At 35.3% G+C, this 12,985-nt stretch overlaps 1 protein-coding gene across 8 annotated transcripts in view; it reads right to left on the bottom strand.

The window, feature by feature from the left end:
- Positions 1-12,985, bottom strand: part of LOC122800839 (uncharacterized threonine-rich GPI-anchored glycoprotein PJ4664.02-like) — a 662,067-nt gene that overhangs the window by 380,964 nt on the left and 268,118 nt on the right. For all 8 annotated transcript variants that reach the window (XM_044070146.1, XM_044070147.1, XM_044070150.1 and 5 more), the window contains one exon: positions 6,725-6,874. In XM_044070146.1, the coding sequence (XP_043926081.1) occupies positions 6,725-6,874 (150 nt within the window). The remainder of the gene's footprint in view (positions 1-6,724; positions 6,875-12,985) is intronic.

Here is a 12,985-nt window from a genome sequence, read left to right as displayed (position 1 = left end):
TGAATGAGTCCACAATGATAGGAAGAGCCAACACTGAAGAATCAAAAAGTGACGTCGCTATGAGTGCTTAGCCGTTATACGACAATTATCTCTGTGGTAGCTTTTCTAACACTGCCTGCTTAAAACTTGATTAATGGGGCACAGGTACAGAGGACACTGGGTGGATACATGGAGAAAACAAGAAAAGTCCTTGAGGTAGGTCTTGTTCAAACAACCCTGTTCTTAAACCAATTAGAAAGGAAGTAAAAGCAGACAGTCCCTATAGCAAAGTAGTAGATCGGGGAAAGCTGGGCCAGAGGACAAGGAATGTGATGAGCCTCTGGTACAGCTGCTTGTGAAGAGTAGACTGGAAAAAAACAGGGACATTAAAGCCATGATTAATATAATAAATATGTCAATAAAACTAGGAACTCTACATGATCAGAGATTATATGAGGAGAATTTTCTCAGCGATTGTTTGAACAAATGAAGATCCATTTTAACCGTATCAGACAAAGAAAAGAGAGAATTGTGGGCAAAGGCTTCATAACCAACAATAACAATCTCGATAAAACTGTCACCACTGATGTGGACTATTGTAGAGAATCACAGAATTGTAAGATCAGATGGAAATTGCTTACATATAGTAATTAGTTTAATCTGCAAGGGTAGTAAAAAGTAGGTAAACACCTATAGGCCATTTAGCCAATTGGCAAACATAGGAAAGGTCATGATATTTATAATGGACAAACATTTTGGGCATAACAAATTCGTACACCAACATTCATACATAAATATATCTAGGAAGGAATGGTCTATGTATTTCTTATAACAACATGATTAGACCACTGGATGAAATATATATACCCACAGACATAATTGAATTGAGTTGTCTAAATACATTTTACAAAGTAAATCATGAACAACTGATTGGTAAGTTTTGCAAACTTGGGAGTATACACATTTGCTATTTACTTTATTAGTTTCATTACAGAAAGTAGTTGGTAAAATATTAGTTCTCTTTATAGGAGTGTGATGGTTATGGAAGAGGAGTGTCCATAGGGTCAGTCCTTGGCCATACCTGCCATGCCTTTACTTACCCGATATAAATATACAATGAAATGTTTTCCATTATAATACTTGGGTGATCTTAAATTTGGGATATATAACACAAGTAAGGCTAACATACTGGCCTTCTGCTTTCCCCAAACCATCACTTACAACACTGGTAGCAGTTCAACAACAGGTCTAATTGTAAACATGTTGAACTATGGGTCGATTCAGACGTAAACATCTCTGAGCAACTCCGTGAAGCAGTGTGAGACTGCATCAAAATCATAGGTTGTGTCAAAAGAGTTACAGAAGTCAAGGTGTTAGAAGAAATGTATTCGTAATCAAAAGACTCAGAACAGGAGTCACCATATATATTGTACTTAATTCTTTCATCTATTGAGTGTTTGGACTTCAACAAAAATAAAAAAGTAGCAAGATACAATATTTGAAAATAATGTGCCAAAATCACATGTTCCAACCTAACCAATCACATATCAAAATTAATTATTACTATAAAGAGTTGTCAGTTTCTTTTGCAGTATGCCATTAATTCCTGGAGACCAATTAGTTCCTAATCTAAACTACCAGCAAAGTTATTTGATTTCCCAGAATTTTTCTAAGATCACCTCTAAAGTTATCACTGTTTACAAATTCAAACACAAAAAGTAAACTTTCGGAATGAAAAATATTTCACTGAATGTTTAACAAGAGTATGTTGATTGACTTCTTTTTTATGACATAAACAAGGTTTTATACTCTTTAACAGAGCTTATGATTGCATTTTCCTGCATAAAGAGAAACCAAATATATTACATACGAAGAACTGCAACTTTAACTACAACTGAAATGTTTTAGCAATGACTGTCTTTTCAAAACTCTTAATGACATAGGAACTATTATCCATGTATTTGCAATTATATATGCCATGTGTGCCTCATGGTTTAGAATTTTTAGTAAAACTCAAAAGGCTCTGTATTTCACAAAAAATATTTCTCAGAAGTCAGTATAACTAAGTAAATGGCTTAGCCTCATAATTAAATTCTGATATGTCTTAAAATGTTAATGAATAAAGTAATTTTTTCAGTGCTTTTAAAATTTGATTGGAGAAAGTATAGGTTATTGCATTACTCATTGCCACTCCACATGTCTGATGGTAACATTTGTTGTTAAACCTGAAAACATTATTTTGTATCACAAAACCTAATAAGTCAAAAATGACATTGTTTGATCAAACATTTAGAGCTTATTTGGTTTAAACATTCTTTAATATTTTTTTCTCTCTTCAAATTGGGGAATGCACTGAAAGTTTCAGAATTTGGGCTGGTGGTGTGTGTATGTGTGAGTGTTTGTGAGTTAGGGTTAGATGAAAGACTAGGGACAGTTAATGTTGAGTCCTAAAATGCCCCAAAAAATGACAGCAAATACAGGAGAAGAATGAATATTGAACATTGCTTTTCTTCTTTACTCTTGCCCCATGCACTCTTAAATATGGGGGGTAAGTCCCACATACTGCCCTGAACTTATATATACCAATCTGAAATTGTCATTCCTTGGAGAACTGGAAATATTCAGAGAAATGGCAAGTTTATACTTAATATATTTAACTCCAGATTGTCTGTCTATCCACATTTCTAGACTCAGCATTGTGAGTCTTGGCAATTCAAATGGTAACTGGATTAGTGCTGTGTACAAGCAATGGTGTATTTGAAGTGTGTGTGTGTCTTGTTTAGTATGATAAATTAACCCCTGCCCCCTCCCATACCTACTCTACACATTAACTTACAAAAATGTATTTCCCTAACAGTAGCACTATTCAAACAAAGAGTCTCTGAAGTTAGTGCAACATTTATTTTTTGGGGTGCAGTGTAAAAACTGATTAATGAAAGGAATCTGTTTCCCTTTTTCAGTAGGTACAATTTAGATTTTTGTTTTTTAAGTAGGGTTTAAGCTATTTTGTGTATCAATGTCTGGGCATGTCAATAGACTTTCGTAGACTATGTATACAGATCTACTATTACTTAACATTAACACACTTACATTAACAAAACAAGTTGACACACTACTACTGCATATTCCAAGGCTAATCCTTTGAACAAGCAAATGGAAATAAAGTGTTTGCTGAAGGAGAGGAAGCCCCGTGCACACCTTGCTAATTATATTCATACCAACTCTAAGAGTGCATAATCCCCAGGGAAAAGGCATACCTCTCTACTCTGAGACTGCCAACCTCATACATCTGTCTACCATCTTTAGACCATCTGTATACACAGACCAAAGTGTGTCAACTATACAGAAGCCAACATAACTCAAAACCAGTCTATGCTATGCTGGCCAACCCATATATATATATATATATATATATATATATATATATATATATATATATATATATATATATACATATATATATATATATATATATATATATATATAGATAGATAAATATATATATATATATATATATATATATACACACACACACACACACACACACACAGATACATATATTTGCAATAAAATAATCCTGGTAAGACACTAAAGCATTTTTATATGCATATGCATTTACCAGCTGTCATTGCTGAAAACCAAATAAAACTGAAGGTAGTCAAATGAAAAGAAACTCTGAATGAATAACGGAACCAAAAGCCAAAAATGAAAAATTGTGAAAAAAAGCAAATAGGTTCCACAAGGCAAAGAAGAAAACACAAATTCCTTTATTCCAATGCAGGGGTAAGCACTTTCACAGATACAATCTGCTTCATCAGACCAAACACAAAAGCACACATTAATTGCTCTTAAAAGGATTCAAAGCAACTAATCAAAAAATAGGAATGAGAAAGACATCATAATTAAAAGTTCATCATAATAATTAGAACAGATCCCTAAAAGTCACAATAAAATTTGTGTGGAAAAAACATAAACTAATAAGTAAATAAAGTTACTCGTAAAAGTAATTATAAATAAGTATACTACTACAATCTATGAATAAAAATACAAATATATACACACTAAGAACTTCTTAATAACTACATGAAAAAATACATACATACATATATATATATATATATATATATATATATAGAGAGAGAGAGAGAGAGAGAGAGAAAACACTCATATATAAAAAAATTGTGTTTCAAAGCCTTAGCCTCAAGAAAAGGCTTAAGGGAAATTCTGTTATTTAAACCTGGTGGTATATCAGCTTGAAACTTCAGAATCCACTTTTGTTCATTAGATTTCATTTTATTTCTCATGTCACCTCCTCTCGTAGTACTACAAATAACTTCCAACACTAGAAACTTAAATTTGTGCCCTTCTCCTTCTTTAGCAACATGTACAACTAAGGCACTAGTTTATTTGTTGTTTCTAATATCTCTAAGGTGTTTGAATAGTGTATTCTTAAACACTCTATTGGTCTTACCTACATAATAAAAAAACAAACCTCACAGTAACAAAAGTAAACAACGTTTTAGGTTTGGCAATCTACATAAAAATTACTTTCTATTTTAAAACCTGAGGATGGATGGGTAAATTGACCTCCCATATGTATGTGACTGCATGCTGCACACCTTCTACAAGCATATGTACCCAGTCTATCAGATACATGGTAGGGTTGAATATAACTAGTCTTATAGCACAGTTGTTGTTTAAGTGTCCTTTTATTTCTAAATGTAAAGGCCAGTTTATGGCCTATCACTCCCTCTAATTCATGCACAGTGGATAGGATATCTCACATGCTAAACTGATGACACTAGCAAATGTTAGTGGCATCTTAATCTTATCATTACCGTTAGACCTAAAGGTACTTTCATTGACAGGTGCAACATTAATAACTGAAATCCCATTGCTAGGTGCATTAGTATTTGAAGGGAAAAAGAAGGGTCTACATCTATCTTTTCTACATCGCCATGCATCTGCTATGTGAGTGTCAATAGTCTTACTATCATACCCTCTCTCAATAAACTCTTGCTTAAGATTGTCAAGGGCTAAGCTTAACTTAACATTGTCATTATGAAGTCGCATAATGCAAAAAATCTGGCCCTTAAGTACATTTAGCATAGTATGGTTGGGTTATTCTTCCTGACATTCTTTCTAAATAATGTAGGTGATACAGTACAGAGATCATCCTTTGTGATTGACATCAAGAAAATCTATCTCAGTTCTTGAATATTTATGGGTAAACTTTAAAAAGTTCAGTCAATTCAGAAAACAAAAAAATTCTGACAACTGGGCTTCTGTACCAAGACACAGCAAAAAAAATTGAAGGTAGCCTCTCTATACTTGCACAAAACTATTTTAATATAAGATTGACAGAAAAAAGTACTGGCATAGAAGTTCTGCATCTTCATACTGCAGGAGATAAATCATAATATTTTCACTGCCTGATGATACAGAGCTACCTCCATGACTACAACAGAGCATGGAATGTACCTTAATGACATTCCAGAATTCTGAGCAGGAAGTAAAACTGTTGCTATATACAAATACTTGAAATTGAAATACTTGAAAATATAATAATTTTCTATTTCAAACTGCACCCACATCTCTAGTTATTCCTTTACTCCCAAACATTGATTACTGTAATACACCTAACAATCCACCTCCTTTACTCCCAAACATTGATTACTGTAATCCACCTCCTTTACTCCCAAACATTGATTACTGTAATACACCTAACAATCCACCTCCTTTACTCCCAAACATTGATTACAGTAATACACCTAACAATCCACCTCCTTTACTCCCAAACATTGATTACTGTAATCTGTCTCCTTTACTCCCAAACATCGATTACTGTAATACACCTAACAATCTATCTCCTTTACTCCCAAATATTGCTTACTGTAATACACCTAACAATCCACCTCCTTTACTCCCAAACATCGATTACTGTAATACACCTAACAATCTATCTCCTTTACTCCCAAACATTGATTCCTGTAATACACCTAACAATCTACCTCCTTTACTCCCAAACATTGATTACTGTAATACACCTAACAATCTACCTCCTTTACTCCCAAACATTGATTACTATAATACACCTAACAATCTACCTCCTTTGCTCCCAAACATTGATTACTGTAATACACCTAACAATCCATCTCCTTTACTCCCAAACATTGTTTACTATAATACACCTAACAATCTACCTCCTTTACTCCCAAACATTGATTACTGTAATACACCTAACAATCCACCTCCTTTACTCCCAAACATTGATTACTGTAATACACCTAACAATTTACCTCATTTACTCCCAAGCTTTGATTACTGTAATATCTACCTCAACCTAACTAAAATTCTGTACGCTAACTCTCCCTTTCCTTTTTCAGTCATTTAACCTCAGATATTTTAAATGAAAACTGCCTAATTTCATTCTACAAAATGTCAACGGTTACTTGTTTTCCTTTTTCTGACTATTTTCAAACATACTGGAAAAGAAGATAGTATTTTATTTGTTTTTGTCAAATTTTCTCCACTTCCACTTTCTGTAGAAGGTTTTCAAAGTGCAGCAGTCTTATAATCCTAAATACCTATGCAAACATTAGAAGCTGACTTTTAAGCACTCCCTCCTATTTCCAGCCAGACCAAACTTGAGAAAATATGAATGATAGAATTATTGACTTTATTAAGTATAAACAAATATGAGATTAGGAGAAGAGTGTGAGACTCTCATATTGTAAACACTTACTTTTCTCACAAGTATCCATGTAATCATAACAACAATCATCATAAATTTTGCATGTGGCATCACAATAGCAATTGACTCCACGGGGTTTGCATAAACGATCAGGTCTCTGACAGCAAATTGGTGGGTTCTGCGATGAACATCCAGGAAGTGCTGTTAAATGAAGGATGCCACATAAACATTACAAAGAAAAATGCAGTCATACAGTATTAATTTGTGAGTAAGAATGCAGATTATGTTTATTTGGTCATTCTATACTGGTACTTGCTTTAGCCGGAAGCTCATTGACCTGGTCAAGTTTATCATCTCCTTCTTTATTCACTCATTATCAAATAACAATGACTATCAATAATCTGGAAGATAAAGGGTCAAGCACCCTGTGAGACACATTCACTTAAATTGTATACAATTCATTACTATAATAAGCATCACATTTTGCAGTGTGTAACTTTGACGCTGTGGGGTTTCTTAAGTGAAATCATTCTACATGCCTCAATTTATGGATGTAACACAAACTGTAGAGGAACACAGGTGTGTGTATCTGAGAAGTAATTCTGGAAGGAGTAGCCTGCTTGAAAATGCATGATGTTTAGTTCTTGTTTTTCTTGAACTCTGTATTTGCATTGCATATTATTTTAAAGTTGTGGAATCAAACTGCAGTTGTAATGACATCTTCCTGGGGCTAAGTACGAAAAGGGTGTTTGCAATGAGTAAGATATATGCTAGCCAAAATGGATGCAGCTGTAAGAGTCAGATGTGTGCTCCTGAGGTGAACTGCCTTCCTGAAAAAATGTATTCTGTTCCTTTTGTACTTGTCACGTTACGTAAGGCACTACCTGTTGTGCTTGAATGGTGCATTACTAATGTAGTGTGTGTGACTGAATGGAGCATTAGTAATGCAGTGTGTGTGACTGCATCATACATAGGCTGACATCAAAGTACAAAATCAAATTCTTCAGCTATTCAGGCTTTCTGCATTTAAGGGAGTTAAGTGGGGCAGAGAAGTAAGTGTTGATCTGTGTTCCTGGAATGTGTCATCTTCCTGAATAATCTACCTTTTTATGCTTTATTATTTCTCTCCTTTTTTTCCTGTTTTCTTTATTATGTATTGTTTTGGTGGGTTACATTGGTAGAATGATGTGTGATTACATCTTCATAAAGCTGATCCCAAAACCTGATGCATATAACTGGTTTGATTTTTTTGTGGCTATGAAGAAGCAGATGTAAGTGTTGGAACTTTGTTCATGGAATGGGTTGGCTTCACACAAATTTGTGGTTCTATTTCTTTTTCTTCTGCTGTCTGTGCTTTTTTTTTTTTAATTACTTATTGCTTCAGAAGATTTGATTGGTGGTATAGTACATTGTAAATCATCCTGGGAGTAACTACAAGCTGTTAAAGACAAAAAAGAACACTCATTCATTACTAAAATAGGAATTTTTGCTTGACCTTTATTCCTATATTAAGATGCCTTGTAGTTAATGCTGATTAACAGGAACAAGTTGTCATATTTTAGCCCCACATAAGGGGCGTGTGACAAGAGAGATGTCTCACAAGTGCTGTTAGGGGAGGTTGAGTAAACCATCACTAGGGAAAATTCAGAATTGGTAGCTTTAAATAAAACATTTAGTAAGCTGAAAGAAATAATGCAAGACAGTGCCAGGAATATGTGCTAAACAAAATGAGAAACTTTAGAGACAGTCTGGGGAAAAGCAAACAGTCTTTGAATGCAGGTCTAAATGAGAGAATGTCAAAGTGACTGGATTGAAAGAAGGGGTGGAGGTCAGAGATGCCACTAGGGTTGTTGAGGCATGAATTTACAAGATTACTGAAGGGGTGGGTTGGCTGGAAAGCAATTTGAAAGTATCAACAAGATGGGTGAGATTGCAGTTGTTGAGGACAGATGCAGGGGCCTTATTACTGAATGTCATGACTGAGTAAGAGGTTCGTTATGGGAGGATGAAGAGTTACAGTGTTGGAAGATTTTTAAGGGAAGCTCTACTTAAGGCAGAAAAAGCTTTTGTCAGCATGACAACCAATCATACAGATGAGTGCTACTGTGCATATGATATATCGCGCACAGCTTAGGATCATATGGAAGCATCAGATGCTCTGGAGGAAGTCAGTAAAACAAGCAGTTCACATTTATGTCAACATCCCATGTGCTGGGGGAACTGGTGATTTGAGGAAATGGGGAATTTTCCTGCAAATGCTGTCAGGAGGAGAGGCTCTGGAATTGATGTGGAAGCAAAGAGAATGGATTTGGGGGGCAGTTTGTTTGTGCTGGGGAGAAACAGGAAAACCATGAAGTTTGTCACATTAATTAAGGGATGGAGGCAAAAGGATAAGGATAATGCCAACTGATGACTCGTTTGGAAAGATGGCAAGATGGGGGTACACACCATGTTGGAAATGCTACTGAACTTTAGAGAACAACCGCCATTTAAATATAACAATAGTGGCACTTATGACTGGGGTTGTTATGGAGCTTTAGATTTTATTTGGGAAGCAGTAATTGAAGACTGATCCAAGGCTAGACTGAGATATAGGAATAGTGCTAGTACAGGGGATAGAAGTAAAGACGTCTGATGATAGATGACCCATGGATAATTGGGTAACATGTTCTCCTGCATGGAATGATCATGGAATGATACATTGCAGGAGTGTATAGAGGAATAATTTAATCAACATCCTGGGAAAGGGTGGAGAGATTGGTGCTATAAAAGTGCTACACATATTCTTTGCTAATGTTAATTTTGTTGTCCTCTTTCTTCATCTGTACTGCTGCCTGTGATGTTCCATTGACCCTTTCATGGTTAGCAACTGATGGGCAAAAAGCTATTTGATAACACATTTTCAGCTTAGTGATGTCTGTGTTGAAGAGTGTACTCAAAACAGAGCAAAGAAGATATGATATTTTTTGGTATTATCAGAAAGGGAAGAGTTTCTTAACAGACCAAAAATCATAAATGAAAGTTGCAGTAATAGTAATAATAGTAATAATAATAATAATAATAATAATAATAATAATAATAATAATACCTATTTGTTAATCAGGTAGGACCCACAGTTCCTCTTCAGATGCAACTTGGAAGGAATGTCTGGTTAAGTGACTTGCTCAGGTCATACAAAAGGGAAACTGGAGTTAAAGGTCAGCATAACTTACGATGCTGATGTATAGTACTATTACATTTAGACATTATTGCACATTTTTTCACATTCACTTTTCTCAATCTGTGTGTGAGAGTCTCTCTCTCTCTCTCTCTATGTGTATGTATGTATAAAAAATAAATATGGAAATCTTTTTATGGTTTTGTTTCTTTAAACGTATTTAATGTAAAGTACTCTGAAAAGTTTAATTACAGTACAATGCATATTGGTGGCTGTGTTTCTGTAGGGCTAAGTGTTTATTGTATTTGATAAATGGGCAGTGTGGATGGCATACTGATCATAAGGGAATGAAAAAGGGATGTTCTGCAGTTTTGTTTATGAATGATACTAGGAATAATGGAAAATATTATCAAGTAAGTTATTTTGGCAATGGGGCAAGCTATGATTAGAGTAGATTTTGCAGACAGTATCAAAGGGAGGAACAGCAGGAAGGATAATATTTGGGGGATGGTAAGATAATGATTGCAGCTTTTGTGAAGATGGTGATGGCAGGTGGCAAGCATTTAATCCTGCTTGGGGGGGTCATACTGATTCTTTGTTACAATTACCCATTTGGCCTAGCTCCTTTAATTAGGCAGAAGTGAAGGGGGGAGGGGTTAAGGATGGCATATGACACTGATGTGGTGTCAGTAATCCTATTAAAAAGGAAATAATTTTAGCAAAGGCGACATGGGAGCAAACCGATGCATACTTTTTATTTGCAATACTTGAAGGAGAAGCAGAAGGAGTTAGGGATATTTGAAACATGTGGTTGTAGTTGGTTAGGGATTAGGTATGTAAGAGAAGAGGTAAGAATGGTGCTGCCATACCTGTGTGAGATACAGATGGAGGGAGGATTACGTCAGGCGTGATTATTTAGATGGATGGTTGGACGACAGCTTGAAGAACGATAGCCAGTAGTATTTAATTTGTTGCACAAGCCAAATAAAGATAAGTCAGAGAGTTTAGTTGCTGGAAACATTAGACTAATCAAACTAGAGGTGAGAGTGTCAGATCTTAATAGGGACAGATTTCACTGTTGTATTGCACCTGGAGAATGACAGTTTGTTTAGAGGAATGGATTTTCATAGAAAGTGTCAGAAGAAATTGAGGTAAGTGATGTATAAGCTATGGGTGGTAGATATTTGGGAAGTATTTAAACATAAGCATTGGTGATTTACTTGTTCATTGTGTAATACAAATCAGACTGATTATACAGGCTTCTAGTAGACATGCAGACATTAGATAAAGTAACTGAAATAATTTATTTGGAGAAGAGTATTCATGATCAAGATATTTGGATACGTTAGGAGTGGACAAATGTGAAGATGTATTCCAGGGCACAGGCGGAGTGGATTGAAAGTATAGCTTGACTGCAGCATATGGTGGCAGAGTTGATAAAATATAATGAAGTTAACCAGGATGCAGTGGGATGAACAGAGTGTGATGGGAGAATGGCAGCCTGGAGAGGTAGATTTACGGGGAAGAAGGCAAAGGTAAGATGACCTAGAGGTATGATAGTGAGAGAGCTAAATGAGTGTTTGAAACAGATTCAAAAGGACAGTAGCAGAAATGTGAAAGTTAATGAGATTTAGTAGGGCATTTTGCTGCAATTAGTAAGGTTATCACTGAGTTGGCTTTGAAATGAGAGTGATGGTGGATTACAGCAACAAAGATATGTCTGTTAATGCAGAAGACAAATAATCAAAGGGAGAATATGCAGATTGGCAGCATAACTGATGCTAAATGAAGGAGGCAAATTTCCAGTAGAGGGATTCAGAAGGTGTTTAGTGAAAATGATAGTTTACTATATAAAAAATGCATGGTATTTATATAGCACTTGGGTATGGAAAGGAAGGGTTCTTGGAGAGGAAGGAAAGGAAATGTTAAATAGGAGGACAGTAAAGAGAGAAGTTAAAGAAGTCAAAAGCATCTTAAAGAGGGTAGTAGGGGGATTTGATGCACTACCTATATATATTTTTATAAAGCTGAAGGGGATAAGCATTTTAGATTCGTTAACTAGGATACATGATGAAGTGTTACATAGGGTACAACTTCCTGCCATCGTGGAAGAAGTTCTTGAAATAATTCTTTATGAACAGAATGAGGAATGAAGAGGATCTTAAAAATTATAGACTGATTTCCTTCAGTAATTTGGATGTTAATATTTTTAGAAAAATTGTAACAGCTACGTTGGAAAAGGTGATACCCTCTATTATAGGGAAGATACAGAAGGAATTTGATAAAGGAATGTCATCAACTGGCTACTAGCGGGTGGTAATAATGTTATATACTGAAAATAAAAGCGAAGGGAAAAGAATGGAGGAGGTAGTGTTAATGTAAATTAGGATCATAAGATCATAGGAGTTATAATACAACTAAGCCGCAAGGCCATTTCCACCTTTGCCAGTACCCAGCCTTAGGCCTTGCCTCCCTTTTCAAGAAGAGTCAGGCCAAGTCACACCTGTAATAAATATATAAATACACATTCTAGTTATCCAGCTCCTTTTCAAAGGCAGACAACGTGTCACACTGTTTATAAAAAAGTGGGAGGCATTGCTAACAAATCTATCCTTCAACCTTGTCTCATTCATTTGTTGGAATAGATGTAACTCTCTGCCCCAGTGCTAGGTCAACTGCATAATTTATAGAGGTATGCGAGCCTTTAGACTACTGGCCATTTTATGGCAAATAAGCAAGACACATATCATCCCTAAAGTGTCTATATGAAACCTAGTATAGAGTGAAAACCTCCAGTCTTTCTTGGTGACCTTGGTCTTGCATGCCCTTAACCTTTTTAGTAACAGACATATGCAGAGTTTGTCTCTCTCTCTCTCTCTCTCTCTCTCTATATATATATATATATATGTATATATATGCAAATATGTGGAAGAAGAAAGAAGGATTGGTGGCTTAATGGGCTTACAGCATTTTATAGGATTCCCAAGATAAGTCTGATTATAATAGGATTTATCAGGAGAAATAAGATAGAAAGGGTTGGGGGCTAACTATCTCCAGAGAGTTTTTCTTGGTTATTGAATACTTTGATCAAAAAATATTTTTTTAGTCTCGAGTGGATTGCTTTAGGCATCCATTTTTGGACTGACCAGTACCTT

Source organism: Protopterus annectens, chromosome 4.part1 (assembly GCF_019279795.1).
Source record: "Protopterus annectens isolate FY-2018-M chromosome 4.part1, PAN1.0, whole genome shotgun sequence".
NCBI lineage: Eukaryota > Metazoa > Chordata > Ceratodontiformes > Protopteridae > Protopterus > Protopterus annectens.
This window is presented reverse-complemented; position numbering and strand designations above follow the sequence as displayed.